Source organism: Micromys minutus (genome assembly GCF_963924665.1).
Source record: "Micromys minutus genome assembly, chromosome: 11".
Classification (NCBI taxonomy): domain Eukaryota; kingdom Metazoa; phylum Chordata; class Mammalia; order Rodentia; family Muridae; genus Micromys; species Micromys minutus.
The window spans coordinates 13,790,328-13,808,259 of NC_137980.1; the positions used below are offsets into that span (position 1 = coordinate 13,790,328).

Genomic DNA, 17,932 nt, shown 5'->3' on the forward strand with positions numbered 1-17,932 from the left:
TGATCTTCACTTTGGAAATATTACTAACTCCCATATCTCCAATGATACCACAGCCCTTAAAAGCAATTTTTCTTCTTATTAAAGAGAAGTAAAAACATTTAAAAATAAAGACATGTCAAGGTTCAATACAGCTTATGGTCTATTTCCAGCCTTGGGTCTCAGAGACACTGTTTTAAATTGGAAAACATATTCTAGAAAGTAGACAGCTCATCCTTGCTGAACTACAGGATCTAAATGTCATAATGTCAGACTGATTAAACCATCTTTATTCTTTGAGGTGTGAAAGAAGGAAATAAACATTGTTAGAGCATTGGCCATGTTGGTTTCAGCCTCTGTAGTTTCGTGAGTAAAGTAGAAAGATGAGATTAGATTTTGTAAAAGGATGATATGTTGTTGTACCCCTGGATCACTGGGAGTTGGGGAGAATTAAGGTTTGGGCTATTTTAACTGTAATTTGTCAATACAAAAATCAGATCTTCTGAGCATTTTCCCGGTTGATCCTTGTGGATGTGCTGAGGAAAAACAAGAGGTAGAATAAAGTGACCTGAATTCAGGTCAAAGTTCCTGATCTCAAAAAAAATAAATAAATAAAATAAATTAAAAAAATAGAGAACAGATGTGAAATTGGCCAAACAAGATGATGAAAGAATATATTAAAAACATTCAATGGGAAACCACTGAACTTGATCACCTGGCTTGCAGAATAAGACGTGAGTTGTTCTCTGGACCCGGGAAAGCTCTGTTTTCCTCCCCCACTGATTGGCATTTATCTACAGAAAGACACACTTCCACACAAAAGATACTGATCCACCGTGTACTTCTGCATTCATGGCATAGCGGATACCTGTATGTGTTTAACCTAACCAAGGACTGAGTCTTCAGTGTGCACTGCATATGTCTTCACAGGAACTAAGTGACTTTTTCTTTCATTGCCCCTCAGAAAAGAAGAAACTGTCTAAAATATAACACTTATCAGATTTTAAGACTTGTATTAGTCAGGGTTCTCTAGAGTCACAGAACCTATGGGTAGTCTCTATATAGTAAGGGAATTTGTTGGTGACTTACAGTCTGTTGTCCAACTCCCCAACAATGGTCAGCTGTGAATGGAAGTCCAAGGATCCAGCACTTGCTCAGTCCCACAAGGCAAGCAGGCTAAGAGAGAGAGTCTTCCTTCTTCCAATGTCCTTATGTAGGTCTCCAACAGAAGGTGTGTCCAAGATGAAAGGTGTGTACCCCCACACCTGAATCTGGGACTTGCTTTGTCCCAGATGGCCTTGAGCTCAGAGATCTCCTTGCCTCAGTGTCCTAGAATTCAGAGCCACTGTGCCTCAAGATCCAGGTCAGAAACTTGTGACTCTCAGCCTCAAGATCAGGATCACAGGTGAGCCTTCCAATTCTGGATTGTGGTTCATTCCAGATGTAGTCAAGTTGACAACCAGAAATAGCCACTACAAGACCTCTATTAATTTTTTATTTTGTAATTATTTTATACTCATTTAATAATTGATATTGCATGTGCAGGGTACGAAATTTACAAAGCAGGAGAAGACATAGAGTTAAAGGGTAAGTCTTCCTCCCAGCTGCTGTGAATAACCATGTACATGCTTTGATAAGGCGACAGTTAGGCACTTAGAGTTTTATCACTTTATAGTATAATTTATAGACATTTTAAAGTAAACAAAACATTTTAAATGTTTTCTTCTGGGGAAAAAGATACCATTTGGATAAGCAATATTAAACTGAAAATATTCCAATCAGCACTAACTCATCCTGTTTTTAGAATCTCATCTAATAAAACCAATTTTGCAATCAGAGAGCGGGGAACGGTGACATGCACCTGAATCCCAGATACTCTTGAGGCTGATGCCGAAAGACCGCTTGAACTCAGGAGTTCTGAGCCAAACTATATGGCACAAGATCCAGTGTAGAAAAATACTTAGAAAACTAAAAAATAAATAGAAGTCAGAAGAGGTTAAGATTTCATGTCTTTTTTTTTTAAAAAAAAATCACCCAGAAAACAAACCAGTTTTGTTTATAGCAATATAGTAGACTTGATATCTGGGGAAAATCTACAGTTTGTTGGCACGTTCATCTCAGCAGGTGTGAAGTAAGGGACAACAATGACTGGTCAACCGTGTCTTAAGAACCAGAGAGAGGCTGTCCTAACCCTGGCATTAACTATGGGACCTGCAAGTACCCAAAGCTACAGACTGTAGGAGGACCCAGGTACCTGTCTTAAGTGGAAAGCTGACCCCTGAAATCATGAAGGCTGTAATTCCACAGGACCCTTCCTAAGTCCACCACAGTTCCCGCCCCTTCAGAGAGGCCTGGTAGGTGCCCTTTTGTCTTGGCAGTTACCCTGGTGGCATGGAGAAATCCTTTCCTTTGAGAATCCAGTCCCAAGGCTCTCTTGTGGACTTGGCGCTGGAAACCCTCTAGCTGTCTAAGTAGAAGTGGGTCCTGTGAACTCTAGTGTAATGTGGACCATGTCCTAGCCTTGCTGCTATCAGTGACAGAATATAAATTCCACTGTGGAGTCTTCTCCACAGAGGCTTTCTCAGATCGCTTCTAGGCAATAGAGCTTAAAAAAAAAATAATCAAGAGACTGAAATCAGTAAGATTCAAAGATCTAGAAGTGACATCAGGTCCACAAAGTATGAAGGGGGTCCATTAAGACCATTCATATAAAAAGATGATGTAAAGAGGCTACTGTAATGTAATGACTGAAGGGGCTTGGAATGTAACCTGTGCTTGCTCATCTCAGTCCTGAGGCCTTGGGAGTCAATGCACAGCTGCATTCCGTACTTACTTAGATGAAAAACAACAAGAACCAAACATGAGATTCAAGAACAAATTGATGATCTAGAAAGCTAGAGAAACAGACTTTGTCTATCAACAAATATGTCTATCAACATTTATATGTGTCTGGTCGTGGTGGATCATGCCTGCAACCCCTGCATTTGGAAGGCTGAAGCAGGAGAATTACTGCAAGTTTGAGGCTGTGAAACAGGCAAGACATAGAATAGACTAAAGCTATGAAAGGAGTTTAAGAACATCCTAGGATACATAGCCAAGACTATCTCGAAAAAAAACAACATATAAATGGCATGCATGTATCTGTGTGTGAGTGTCTGTTGAGAATCTAATATTCATTAATTGAACTTCCAGAGGTGGGTAGAAGCAAATGATACAAATTTTTAATTAAGAGATAGCAACGATATTTAACGTACATATGAAAAGACAATGGGACTCATTAGTACTCAGTGAAATGAAAACTATATCCAACAAGATATACTACTTCCCACCCACTAAACTGGAGAACGTGTGTCTTGATAATACTGTTTAATTAAGTAGGTTAAGCACCAGGCATTTCTCATGTGATGCAGTATAATCATAGCATTTATTTGAAGTAGTCTACTAACAGTAGGGACTACAATGTGGTCAGCAAAGTAAAGTTCTCTTATTTCTCCAACAAATCTTTGTTAGTGTTGGTATTGCAAAAATTAACCTGGCTATGTATGCACACATGAGTGGATGTATACATAGACATATAGTGTTGTGTGTATACATAGGTGTATGCAAGTGTGTATGAAAATGTGCACGCACGTGTGTGGAAGTCAATAGTAGTATTTTCTCCATCACTCGCCACCTTAGCTCTTTTGAGACAAGGCTCTTACTGAACCTGAAACTCACCAGTTCTAGATTAATCTAGGCTAGCTGGATGGCGAGCCCTCAGGACTTTCTTCTCTCCTCCTCCTAAACCCTGGGGTTGTAAGGAACACTGTCTTTGAAGTAACTGATAAAGGCACACAAACAGGGGAGGGACCTGTCTGGGAAGATTGATGGTCACATGGGCTGGACAAGGTCAGAATTCATATGGGTCACAGAAAGGATTTGAGAGTTCATCTAGGGCAAGGGAGATATTGCCACATTTTAAACAAAGGACTGGAATGATCAATAAAAGGAAGGGAAAAATAAAAGAAATGGATCACTCATTAATTATAAATCCAGAAATCCCCAAATGAAGTGGAGCTAAAGAAGCCTAGAGCCAAGTTCCGATCAACTAGAAGAAATGGCTCCTGGAATGGCTCATTCCCTGTTAACAACTGAGTTTGTATGAACACACTGCCGCTGAGCTCTGCTGACCTAGCATGGGCCCTGGAGTGCAGAGATCTTTCTCCTCCCCATTCTGTCAGTGGCCGCCTCAGAGTTTCTTCTTTATTTTAGCGACTTTGCTGACATTTGATAGACACATGACAGAATGGTTGAGATTTAGAGCATGCAGCTTGAGTTTGTGCACAGGCAAACAACAGTAAAACTATCATTAGTAACGAAATCATGACACGCTGTCATCAAAATGTCTACCCTTCTGTGCCTTCCCATCCCCTTCTTCACCACAGAAGGCACCAATCTAAACAGAACCATTACTTTCATCACAATTCTGGTGGCTTTGCTAGACCTGTCTCTTAAAGGGAACCTCCTGCTCTGTTAGCCCAACCCAGGATGCTGGAAGTAGATGCTCTTCAGAGGTGGCCACTCTACAGAACCCACTCGTGTCCCTGATATAAGGTTTTAAGAACAATGTCATTCTTATTGAAAGTGTCAGAGTTGTGTCTGCTGCAGGGAAAGGGTCCTGTGACTGACCCCACTGTCTCTGCGGTCACTTCACAGATCCCGTTTGTAATAAAGAAGAAGGAACGGTCACCACCATGGGCACCTCTGTCCAGAGCATCGAGCTTGTCCTCCCACCCCACGCAAACCATCACGGAAACACATTTGGCGGGCAGATCATGGCATGGATGGAGACAGTAGCGACCATTTCTGCAAGGTTCTCAGTGTTGACCCTGGTGTGGGGCTGGGGGCACAGGAGTGGTTTGAAGTGGATTTCCTTTTTTAAATTGCACAAAGCCCATAAAATGTATAGTCTGTAACCTTTCTCAATCCGTGCACCAACCCAGGCAATTTTTTTTCCATGAAGAAAAAATTTTGTTTTTGTCTTAGGGTTTCTATTCCTGCACAAATATTATAACCAAGAAGCAAGTTGGGGAGGAAAGGGTTTATTCAGCCTACACTTCCACATTGCTGTTCATCACCAAAGGAAGTCAGGACTGGAACTGAAGCAGGTCAGGAAGCAGGAGCTGATGCAGAGGCCATGGAGGGATGTCACTTACTGGCTTGCTTCCCCTGGCTTGCTCAGCCTGCTTTCTTATAGAACCAGGTCTACCAGCCCAGGGATGGCTCCACCCACAATGGGCGGGGCCCTCCCCTCTTGATCACTAGTTGAGAAAATGCCTTACAGCTGGATCTCATGAAGGCATTTTCCCAACGGAGGCTCCTCTCTCTGTAATAACTGCAGCTTGTGTCAAGTTGACACAGAACCAGCCAGGACAGTTTTTGATTTGTGGATAAATTTACCGAGCAGGGCAGCTGAGGAACAAGTGTGAACAGTGCTGGCTGCCAGTTGTCATTGCTCGTGCCCTACCCCAACCCACCAGTCACAGTGTGCTAGGGCTTCCATCAGGAGGTATCAGGATGACTGTGACACTCGATGACAACCAAAAGCATTAATTCCACTGAGGACAAGAACAATGATCTTCATGAACTACCTAGTTTGCTGAGCTAAACGTCTGAGGTTGTGTGCAGATCCTCTGCACACATAGTTCTCTTGTGTCAATGGAGTTGTTTACATAGAAAACTGATAGAAAAAAAATCCCACAAATCAGTTGTTTATGAGGAGGCCATGGAAGGTCATCACCTCTTTTCTCCTCCCCTTGTTCCCTTAGCCGCCTGTGTCACGGGCATCCCTTCCTGAAGTCTGTGGATATGTTTAAATTCCGGGGACCCTCCACAGTTGGAGACCGCCTTGTCTTCAATGCCATAGTCAACAACACCTTTCAGAACAGGTGAGGTGCGCTCCGTGTGCTAACTCAGAGCCTTGTGTAAGCTACGTTCTCATTTTAGTTCGGGAGAGGGGTGTTGGAGGTACATCACAATACCTGTGGATTATTTTAGGACCTCACTCAGTGTGTGGACACAAGCTTTAGTCTTCTGTTTTGCTTGTACTCTCTTCACACTCAGGAAATTGTAAGACGTTGTTTTGTCCCATGGGATGCTGGGACATCCATCTGGCCCCAAATGGTTCCAATTGGTATCTGCCATCCTAATATAATTATTAGTTCTTCCTGTCAGCATCCACAATGGGTCTGCTGTTCACAACAGTGAGCACAGACTACACCCTACCCATTTTTACCATTCGAAGTACATAGTGAAAAGGTCTCACATAGTGTTTTTCTTCTTCTTTCCGATGTAAAGTAAAATAAAATAAACGTCAGCTCTTCATTCTTTTAAACCATAGAACCACGGTTTTTGAGGAAGAAAACATGTTCTGAGCACAATATAATTAATTCACCTTCCCCATGAGCTAAATATGCCAGTGGGTGTGTGCACACATTAACATCCCAGTGGAAAAAGAAAATGGGAACTCCCTCAGGCGCTCCTGCAATACCCTCCCAGTGGTTTTTTTGGCAGTTGTGTGGACTTGCTGACATCAGAGAAGCACCAGGGCCCTGGTCCTCCTGTTGATTGGTGGAACAGGAGGTCAGCCACGCCCCAGTCCTCTTTGCCCACGCCCCTGCATGCTCCCTTGCAGCGTGGAAGTTGGAGTGCGTGTTGAGGCCTTTGACTGTCAGGAGTGGGCCGAGGGCCGAGGTCGCCACATCAACAGCGCTTTCCTCATTTACAATGCTGTTGATGACCAGGAGGAACTCATCACCTTTCCCAGAATCCAGCCCATTTCAAAGGTCAGTTGTCACCGAGTAAGCTTCAGGGATCAGACCTGTCTGTGAGCCGAGTTTCCTGCAGCTTCCCACTGTCACGCATCCTCACAGCTTTGGAAAGAGGTCTGCTTTCTTCTATGCCTAAGTCCAGTGGGCTCTTCCCTTTTCTTTGCTCCCCACATCTCTCTGATGACGGGTTTTGATCGTGAAAGCCCTAGGCACCTCTCTGTACAGCCAGACGCTGCTGTGTGGCATATGGTGTTCTGTGTCAGCTTTTTGCGTCTGCTGTTGTGTGTGGGCATCCTGTTCCAGATGCTGTCTTCTCATCAAGAGTGGTAAAGTTTGCCTCCTCTAAGAGCTCCAGGGTGAAATCGGAGTGATTTCAGTAGCAGAAATTAAAATACTCTCTACTTTGAAAAGGAAAGGAAAAGAGCTGTCAAAGTTGCCTGGGTGCTTAGACGTCACAAGGAAGTGCCACAGAGCCACAGAGCCCCTGTTAGTCTAGGAGAAGGAAACTTACGGGTCACAGTGCCAAACCATTAGAAATTGATTAGTCGTGCTGGTTTTTTTAAAGGATGATTTTCGACGTTACCAGGGAGCTATTGCCCGGAGGAGAATTCGCCTAGGCAGGTAAAGTATGAAGATTTCTTAGGGTTTTCTCTATCTGACAAGCCACATAACGAAGAGTCACTGCCTGGGGTCCCTGTGCGCACAAAATGAGAAAGGGAAGGCCTAATGTTTCCTAAAAGTTAAAAATGGCTCAGCCTGGAAATGGTTCTTCCTGATTCACCCACCAAAGAGAATGTTTTTAAGTGGTCAATTTCAAATCAAGAAATTATTATGGGTCACGTATTAAGTGTGAGAAAATTGTTTCTTAATAGTTTAATTTCTTTCAGGAAATATGTTATTTCACACAAGAAAGAAGTTCCACTCGGCACACAATGGGATATAAGCAGAAAGGTGACAGTCTTATGGTTTGGAATGCTTCATGTAGACATTCCCCCAGCACAAAAGCAGAAACCTACTTGCTTAACAGATCCAGGTTGAGCCTGAATGGGTTAGATGATAAGGTGAACCGCATAACCCTCCGTTTCTAAATGGTGCCAAACAAGTCATTAGCTACTAGGAATTCTACTCTAGGTTTAAACCGTGTGGCTTTCTCTCAAGTTCTGGCCCCAGGGCATCATGCCAGGAGCTGGCATGAGATGTTCCAACCTGGTGTCTTGCCTTGATTTGCCATGAGTAACATGCGTGTGAACTTGAACTTTTATAGGGCAAGAAGGATTAGTTGGGGCTAGGGAGATGGCTCATTGGCTAAGAGGACCAGAATCTCTTCCAGGGCCCTTTGGTTTAATGCCCAGAATCACACAGAGGCTCACAACGATTTGTATCTCTAGCTCCAGGGGAATGTCATGCGCTTTTCTGGCCTCAAGCCCTGTACATATGTGGTGCCTAGACATGCATACAGGCAAAATATCCATATACCTAAAATAAAAATAAGTATTAAAAAAGGATTAGGCATTTAAACATTTTTGACAATGAAATCTAATATCACACACTTTGTTGTGTATCACACTGAAGGGCATCTATCTGTTTCGGCTCAGGATACAATCTAGGCACCATCAGGATACATCAGGATACACACACAATCAGGATACATCAGGATACACACACAATCAGGATACATCAGGATACACACACAATCAGGATACATCAGGATACACACACAATCAGGATACATCAGGATACACACACAATCAGGATACATCAGGATACACACACAATCAGGATACATCAGGATACACACACAATCAGGATACATCAGGATACACACACAATCAGGATACATCAGGATACACACACAATCAGGATATATCAGGATACACACACAATCAGGATACATCAGGATACATACACAATCAGGATACATCAGGATACAGCAGGATACATCAGGATACACACACAATCAGGATACATCAGGATACACACACAATCAGGATACATCAGGATACACACACAATCAGGATACACACACAATCAGGATACATCAGGATACACACACTTGATGAGTGCAGTGACCCCAGTCTGCACTTTGAGATAGACGTTAGATATTAGCAGCACATAGCTTTGCCTAATGCTCAGCATTTTTACTTTGGCTCAGTACCTACCACCTCCTACGTTTGCCATCATTGAAGCAGAAAACGCTTGACCCCAGACCTATATATCCAACACAGAGTTTCACTTTTGTATGTGTGTGTGTGTGTGTGTATTTTAGGGATCCCTAAGTAACACTAATGTGGAAGCTCTCAAAAATCTGGCATCCAAAAGTGGCTGGGAGATTACTACCACCTTGGAGAAGGTAAGTGTTCAGGGTTTGTGCTGCTCCTGTTCACAGCAAATTAAAATTCGAGGGGTACCCACGTTTCTGAGGGCTCCTTCCTGCTTTGCTTAAGGTGCAACAGTGTCTGAAAGTGGGCCTCCTTCTAGCTGTGAGCCCTTTCTGATGGGTGACTTATAGCATTCCACACCTTCCCCATACACACCTGCATCTTGGCAGGCCTGGGTTCTCACATCCCACCCTCTCCCTCCCTCCTCGGCACCTCCATCTACCCAGACCTGAGGATGTTGGTGAGTGTCTTGGTTAGGGTTTTACTGCTGTAAGCAGACACCATGACCAAGTCAACTCTTATAAGGACAACATTTACAGGTTCAGAGGTTCATTCCATTATTGTCAAGGTGGGGACATGGCAGTGTCTAAGTGCAGGAGGAGCTGAGAGTTCTACATCTTATTCTGAAGGCAAACAGAAGACTGGCTCCCAGGTAGCTAGGATGAGGGACTTAAAGCCCACACCTACAGTGACATACCTACTCCAACAAGGCCATACCTCCTAATGGTGCCATACTCTGGGTCAAGCATATACAAACCATCACAGTGAGCTAGGACACACACTTCTCCTAAATTCTCTCCTGACTCAATGAACTTCAGTAGCTCATTTCATCATGACTTTTCTAAGACTGATTTGTCTTTGAGTTCTTTTCTGTCTTTTGATGTTTCTTCCACAATTACTGAGTTGATATTTAAATGTTACTTTGAAATTTAGGTTTTCAATTCCCCCAAAAGATAATAAATAAGACTTGTAAGAAAGAAGCCTTCCTTGACCTGATTCTTTGCATCTCTCGTAGCAATTTCTATAAATTTTGCATATTATCACATTGAGATAAGTGTGTATAATTTGGGCCTTAAGTTTAGGATAATGAAGATGCTTGCAAGTCAGTACCTACATGTACTAGATTCTAAGCCATAGGGGACATTTTGCTCAGCAACTGTGTTCCCAGACCAGGTTATTACCTAACATTTGGAAAATAATCAGGATTCCCAGTTTCAGTAAAATTTTGCTATGGATTGCTGTGTACTATCAGTGAAACACCATCCTAAAAATCCAGGATGACCAGCTGTCCCGACTGTCCTGGGACAGTTCAAGTTTGCACCTGCTATACCATCATGGCTTCAGCCAAGCCACGAGGTTTCAATGTGGATGAGAGTCAGACAGGCCTCTCACCTTGGGATATAAGTCAATTCTAAGGCTACTCTTTGTCATTCTTAGTTCTGACCTTGAGTTCTGAGTGTTTCCTCTTTGTTGCTTTGGTTGTTTCTTGTCCTCACCATTGAATCCTCCAGGGTCTTCCTTGGGCCATTTAGGTTCAGACAGGTTCCCATGTCTACTGGGCTCATCAATGTAGGAATAGGTTTAATAATTAAGTTTTGGTTTCTCATTCTATTGCTCATGAAAGACATCTAAATACCTTCTTTTGTTCTTTTGCTATAAAATCTGTCTCTTGCTTTCTTGCTAGCTTCTGACCACCCTAGCAGGTTTTACCCACCCCCAGCCTACACTGTAGCTGGACTTGAACCCAAGGTCTTTTTACATTTTCTTCCCAGGAACCTGGATTAACAGTGAGTTCTATGGCTACTTAAAAAAAAAATTCTTATTTTTAATGTAATTAGATTTGAAGTCTGATATTTATAATAAAATCAGACAGTACTAAAGGTTTTAATGCATATGTAATTGTCTCTATATGAGGGTAGAAATAACTAGAAGTAACATAAGAAGCAAAAGATAAATCTAGAAGCAACATACACGCACATGAAACTGCAGAAGAATAATAGAAGGTCATTGACAGACCAGTGGGATGTCGTAGCGTTTAGCCCACAGAGGCCAGCTCTAACTTTGTCAAGTTAAGGTACAAAAAGACAGAAACACAGCAAAAAAGGAGCTTGGAGGTGTGTGCTTCTCTTGAAGGTAGTGTCAGGAGTGAAGACGAAGACCACTTTCTAGGCACTGTGTAGCAGCTCAAAGCTTGAGTTGAGCCCTCCAGGTGAGAAATTACAGTGAGCGACCTGGCCAGACAGGCCAGGAACATCTGAGGTCTGAGAACAAAGTGAAAATATAGCAAGAACAAGAAAAATATGGATGTACCCCCAAAACAATCTCATATAGAAAGCAGGGCAGAGGGGATCTATCTCAAAGAAGCTGAAGGAGGGACAGATTAGGTCCAAAGTGCCACCTCTCCACCCAACCCCTTACCACAGATGGTAGTCCCCTGGTGCCTCCATGGACTAGTTCTCTATAAGAAGTAGTTTCCTTTTCCTGTCTACAATGCACTCTCAACAACAACATATCCATTGGAACAGACAGTCTAAAATATGCAATTATTCCCTCTTCGCTGTGATACCGATTGACATCCAGAGATCGGAGCAGAGCGTTGCTAGGATGAATCTACTAACGAGCTCTGGGCAGACTCATGTTAGGGAGTCTGGAGATACTTAGGTTTCATCTCAGAGAATAAACTGTCCAGGTACCCCAACACTGGAGTTGGTCATGAAAGGAGTCTACCTCCATTCTCACGAGCAAAGGGAAGCCATCTTCTTGAGTAGCTGATCTTGAAGACCCTTTCCATGAAGCCAAAGCTGAATGGATTGGTGACTGTCTGCTGCTGTGGTCAGGCAACTTCCAGAAGAACATGTCTTATTAGACTTAGAGTCCTCAATGGCAGAGCAAAGACATAGGGAGTGGTAGGCACAGAAGTGTCCATGTCTCATTCTCCAGCAGGAGGCAGAAAGAACATTCTGGAAATGGCATAGGCTGTTAAAGCCTTAAGCCCACCAAGTGACACACCTTCTCCAACAAGACCACACCCCCTCATCTTTCCCAAACAGCCACCGACTGGAGACTAAGTATCCAGAGTCTTATGTGAGACATTTTCTTCAAACCTCCACAGTGGCTTTTCTTTGGCAGATTTAAAGAGAGCCAGCATAGATCACTGCCCCTCTTTGCCTCCTTTGCACCTCTGGCATTGGTTCAGGTAGCAGGATCATGAGAAGGACTTCCTGATACCTTCTTTACTGTCTCAGGGAAGGAATAGATGCCATTCATTCATCCACTATGGATTTTGCTGCTGGATAAACCATTGAGCCCCATCTATAAAGATAGAATTACATGAAGGCTCAAGGATAAAATATGTCTGTGAGGTGGAGAGCAACTTGCTGAAAAGTTGCTGGTGTAATTTCCGAAGGCAGTCGCACTTGAGTTAGTGAAACAGTAAGAAGGAGCTCCCTTCTGAGATCACGATGTAGACACCCTGGTTGCTTCTGGGAAGACTGGTCCCTCACCCCTCACCTTCTGGAGTCCTGCCAGCCAGCTTACAGTTCCTTTGCTTGCAGATGCATCATTGCCTTAGTTTCCACGTGACGTCATCCCTGGGTGCATGTCTGCGTCCATCTTCCCTTCTCTATAAAGACATCAGTCCCAGTGGGCCTAGCATATTGCAATATGACTTCAGTTAGGTGAATTATATTGGTAAAGATCCTCCTACCATACGCAGTCATATGACGAGGTACAAGAGTGCAGGCAGGAGTGTGCCATAATGCAACTCTAAGCAATTGTTCGGCCCAAAAGCACCATCTTAGAGCAGGCAGTCTCAAGGCAAGCATGTGACCAGTTTTACTGGCTTGGCTGTGCATGGAGAGCCAGGCCTGGAGACATCTGGCCTCTAAGCTTCTCTACGGATGTTCACCAATATGTCTCCTTTATGTTCCGTTCCAATGGCAGCCAGGTAGAGTCCCACCTGGGTTTGTTTGTACTCAGCAAGTGTTCACAGGCTGGGCTAGGCCTCTCTTCAGGCTGGAGCTAAAGATATACAAGGCCTGGAAGGGAAATGTTTACATAGCGGGTAGTCACTTGCACACCGCCTAAGCTACTGCAGTTGTGATGTCTCGTTTCTTCATTCAAGTAGTGAGGACAATATTATGTTTAGATACAGATACATGATTCAATAGAGGTCATCTCTTCACAGCTTGATTCCTCTCCCTCCTTGATTCCTGTGGTTGGAGTTCTGACCTTATGTTTGTCTTCTCACAGCCTGTTGCCATGGTGATGATTATAAGATAGAAAATTTCTACACCAACTTCAAAACACCCTGAAAGACATGAAGAAAATGAGCAGGATAAAAATGTGTTCTTAGTGGAACACAAAGCTCTGATAATTCTGAGGAGGAGGAGGAGGAGGAGGAGGAGGAGGAGGAGGAGGAAGAAGAGGAGGAGGAGGAGAGAGAGGAGGAGGAGGAGAGGGAGGAGGAGGAGGAAGAGGAGGAGAAAGAGGAGGAGGAGGAGAGAGAGGAGGAGGAGGAGAGGGAGGAGGAGGAGGAAGAGGAGGAGAAAGAGGAGGAGGAGGAGAGGGAGGAGGAGGAGGAAGAGCAGGAGGAGGAGGAAGAGGAGGAGGGGGAGGAGGAGGGAGAGGAGGGGGAGGAGGAGAAGAAAGATAGCTCAGAGTTACAGAAATGGCATTAATGTTTTAGGATATGTCAAGTGGTTTCTGTTTATCTAACACATACTACATATTAGAAATTGGCTTCGGGATTCAAAGAGCAAGTAATGTTTGTGCTAAAGAAGTATGTCCTATTGAAGAAGTGTTTGTCCTAGAGATAGTTGATTTGCTTCTTGGGTCCCTTTAGCCCACTAGAAGACATGCCTGATATCCTGGGAGAGCACCACAATCCAGTCTTAGGGTAAAGGGGACACGGGCCTGCGTAGCATCTGGTGACATCCTCTGTTTTTAGTGTGTGGAGGCAGGGAATATCACAGAAATCAGGAGAGAAAAGCTTTTGTTCTGTATTTTTCATCATCAACAACAAAAAACACGATGCAAATGAACTAACCCATGTATTGTTTGGATGTCACAGAGCTAGCATCCAAGACTGAATGAGATGGTGTTGATAGATGCCTTACCTAGTACAGGCAAGCACATATGACTGACCATTCACATGTGTGCATAAATGTGTGTGTGTGTGTGTGTTAAAGTAAACATTTTTTTTCTCTTCTAATATTTCTTTCTATCTTTCAGATAAAAATATACACCCTGGAAGAGCCAGACGCCATATCTGTTAAGGTGGAAAAGCAAGTGGACAGTCCAGCACACTTGGCTTACCATCTCCTGTCCGACTTTACAAAGCGGCCTTTGTGGGACCCCCATTACATGTAAGAACGAATGTAAATGCTTTTCTTAATCGAGCCTGAAAGATCAGCTCAACTGTAGCTCTTCTCCGCTGCTCAGTGCAGGCTGCATTGTTTCAGACATTTAGAGAGGTTCTAGAGCTTTCTCTGCCTAGGCTGCTGCATGAGGCTTAAAAATCAAAACAATTACCACATTCATCGGCTTCTTATCTGCACGGAGCTGGCATAGGTACTCAGCATCTGTTGTGATGTTACTGACAACTTCAACCTTGACTTTGTCCGTTTCTGAGATCCAGCTCAACCAGGCTCCGTAGCACACTCATTTGCTTCCCACCCAAACCTCATTGCTCTTGGGGTAGCCAGAGTCTTCCCAGAACTCTCTTCCTGCTGAGCCACAACTCTTAGTGAGAAGGCGCTAAGTTGGCAGTGAGTCCTGGAGGGACATGATGCTCTCTGCTCTCCCCGTGTGACCCAGTCACGCCCGTTCCCGTCCACCCACTTTTCTCTCACAGCCTCTGTCTCACTGTTTCTGGAACTCTCTCTTCCTTCCCACTTTGCTGGAATGTGGTTGATCATACCTGTTTATGGATCCTAGATCTGCATATACAAACACTTTGAATAAAGAGTGGTGTGTGTGTGTGTGTGTGTGTGTGTGTGTGTGTGTGTGTGTGTGTGTTGGGGCGTTGTGTCAGCATCAAGCATAGGCAGGTTTCTTTAACTTCATTCTTTAAATAGTATAAAAACTCTCAACGTGTCATTTACATTGCAGAAGTGATGGAGAGATGATCTGGAGCATACTGAAGGGTGTGCGCATGTTATAATAAAAATAATGTGTAGCTGTATGTAAGGGACTTGAGCACCAAAGGTTGTGTTGTTGCCACGGGTCCTAGGAATGATTATGAATCTCTGAGCCGTGTATGCTGTACCCAGCAGTGACAGAATATGTTCAGGCCCAGCCTTCTAGAATACAGAGCACTCCGGAATCTCAAAGACAAGATGTCCTGCCTTTCAGCAACTTCTTTTGCATTCTTCTCTCACGATTCTGGTTCACTTGGCATTCCATTGAAATGAAACATGAGCAAATTCAGAAGCCAGTGAGTTCATTTAAACACAGCTGACTTGTCTATCGACTTAAGACTCGGGGTCTGCACAAAGTGTTTGCACTCAACTCTCACAATAGCCCCCTAGATAGTGTTATCTACACCACACAGATGAGATGACTTGTCTAACATACTGTGGCCAGTACACAGCAGTCTGAAACAAAAAGGCAAGTGATTTAGCATCAGGGTTGCTGTTCGCCCCAGCACACTCTACCTCTTTCCCTGAGTGCTTGGGCTGGCTTTTCACCCCACTTGTTCTCAAATTGTTCTACTGTTCCTATAAAAAAAAGTAATTTTATGAAAAGATTATTACCTTCCTCTGGAGTTTTGAGGGAAGCGACCTGGGAGCCAAACAGCTGGCACCTTTCTGTCATAAGCAAAATTACTCCTTCTGCACAAGTCAGCCTTCAAGCGGTGTCTATGGGGGAGGAGTGGTCAGTACAATAGGTGTATATATACGTCAAGAAGGAGAATAGGCCAGTCACTAAACAAAGCTTCTGTCAGGTAGAAAGTATTGTTTGAATGTTGTTCTGTTCACACAGATCTTGTGACGTCATAGACCAGGTGAGTGAAGATGACCAGATCTATTACATCACCTGCTCGGTGGTGAATGGAGACCAACCCAAGGACTTTGTAGTACTTGTGTCACGAAGGAAGCCCCTCAAAGACGAGTGAGTATGTCTGCCTCATGCGATGTCCCAGCTCTGTCTGTTGGAGACTAGAAACGCAAGGAGATGAAGACAAGAAAGCCATCATGGATTAATCTAGTCTTCAATCACATTCGTTCTTTTTTTTTTTTTTTTAATTCATGAATCTTAATTTACCATTTTGATATCCATTCATGTATTGTGAGCTGTGTGCAAAGGACCCATGGGCATTCCAAAGCAGCGTTCAACTGCTCAGATACTAAACCTAATATCTGAAAAACCTTCAAGACCCACCCTTGGTTATCAATAAAGTCAGCAAGAGGGGTGGTGAGCAGAAGTCGACTTAGCCTTCACAAAGGCTTTGCATTATCGACCTAAAATGGCCCACTGTGTGATAGGGCCATGACCCAGAATTTGAACACGGCCTTCCCATGTACACTGAACCACACAGAACACGTGATCCAAAGAGTGTGTTCCAGATAATCTCTGCACACGTGTGGACTAATGTACATGCGACTCGCCGTAGCATCTTCTATTGTGTCATAGGACAGGACAAATACCTCGATACTGATCTTATAAATTATGATAAATCCACAACACCGAGCAGTGTGTGACCTCCAATAAGGATAAATAAGTCATGGGGCGCAAGCATAAAAATGTCTCAACATGTTTATGGTTAGGTGGGAAAATCAAGTTCTGGGCTCTATTTGCAAAGTGACTATCTTTGGAAGACAATCTCATGCGCATGTTTGCTAATGCCACTCATACCCATTAATAAAATCTAGAGAGCCACACAGCAAAAGATAAATAAGAGCAGCCAATCACAAGCCAGGGAATAGGATTGGAGCTAGAGCAGACGGAAGGGCCACTTTTATTTCCTTGTCTCTGGTATCCATTTATTGTTTGAATGTTGCTTTTTTTTATTAAAAAATTGACTGGAAACTGACATCACAACCTGTTGGGGCACAGAAAACCTTCAGCGGCCTGAGCCTCACCCTCTATACTTGAATGTCTCTGTAGAGAAGGGTTTCAGAACTCACTTCTGCAGGGACAATGAGATTGTCCCAAGGACTGGGGGTGTAGGCAGCACTGAATAACTTGCCTAGCATGCAGGAGGCCCTGAATTTAATCCTCAGAACTACATAACTACAGAGCTGTCCTGTCTAGCAACCGCTCCCTCAGAATCACGTGTGCTCTCACCTTTCAGCGACACCTACACCGTGGCGCTCATGTCGGTTTTGCTGCCATCTGTCCCGCCATCTCCACAGTACATCAGAAGCGAGGTCATCTGCGCCGGGTTTCTCATCCAGGCTGTCGATAGCAGCTCGTGCACCGTACGTTTGATGACATATTTGTGCCTTAATTCATTCTCAATGGGAGACCCCTTCATTTCCCTCAGATCGCCTATTTATCACAGTTTTATATCGTGTGTCTTCTCTAAAAGACTCCTTTTCCCTCCTTCTAAATTCATTCATCAACAGCTCCAGTCTCTTGCTTGAAAGTTCTCCAAGTCAATAAAAACTCAACACGATGTGTTTTCTCTTTGTCGCAGGTAGCATACCTGAACCAGATGTCAGACAGCATCCTCCCTTACTTTGCTGGTAATATTGGTGGCTGGTCAAAATCCATCGAGGAAGCTGCAGCCTCTTGTATAAAATTCGTAGAGAGTGCAACTCATGATGGACTTAAAAGTGTGTTATAAATGGTCAACTCTCGATTACCAGTAATTTCATTTACTGGGTTTAATTCCAAGTGTGCCCTTAGCCCTTTTACTTGGCAAGATTTGGGGCCAATCAATGACTTAATATCAGCCTAAGCAAAATGCAGTTCTGAAGAGATTAAAGAACCAAAGTGTATTCTGCTGATTTGGAGACAAACTACAAGATCTCCAAAGCCCCA

At 43.6% G+C, this 17,932-nt stretch overlaps 1 protein-coding gene across 1 annotated transcript in view; it reads left to right on the top strand.

Annotated features, from left to right (window-relative positions):
* Window positions 1-17,735, top strand: part of ACOT12 (acyl-CoA thioesterase 12) — a gene marked incomplete at both ends in the record, with an annotated part of 38,253 nt that extends 20,518 nt beyond the window's left edge. Inside the window, 10 exons of the mRNA XM_080924810.1 lie at window positions 4,672-4,828; window positions 5,784-5,903; window positions 6,650-6,800; window positions 7,351-7,406; window positions 7,673-7,736; window positions 9,052-9,135; window positions 14,177-14,310; window positions 15,929-16,057; window positions 17,241-17,367; window positions 17,586-17,735. Of these exons, the coding sequence (XP_080780936.1) occupies window positions 4,672-4,828; window positions 5,784-5,903; window positions 6,650-6,800; window positions 7,351-7,406; window positions 7,673-7,736; window positions 9,052-9,135; window positions 14,177-14,310; window positions 15,929-16,057; window positions 17,241-17,367; window positions 17,586-17,735 (1,172 nt within the window). The remainder of the gene's footprint in view (window positions 1-4,671; window positions 4,829-5,783; window positions 5,904-6,649; window positions 6,801-7,350; window positions 7,407-7,672; window positions 7,737-9,051; window positions 9,136-14,176; window positions 14,311-15,928; window positions 16,058-17,240; window positions 17,368-17,585) is intronic.
* Window positions 17,736-17,932: the final 197 nt, after the last annotated feature.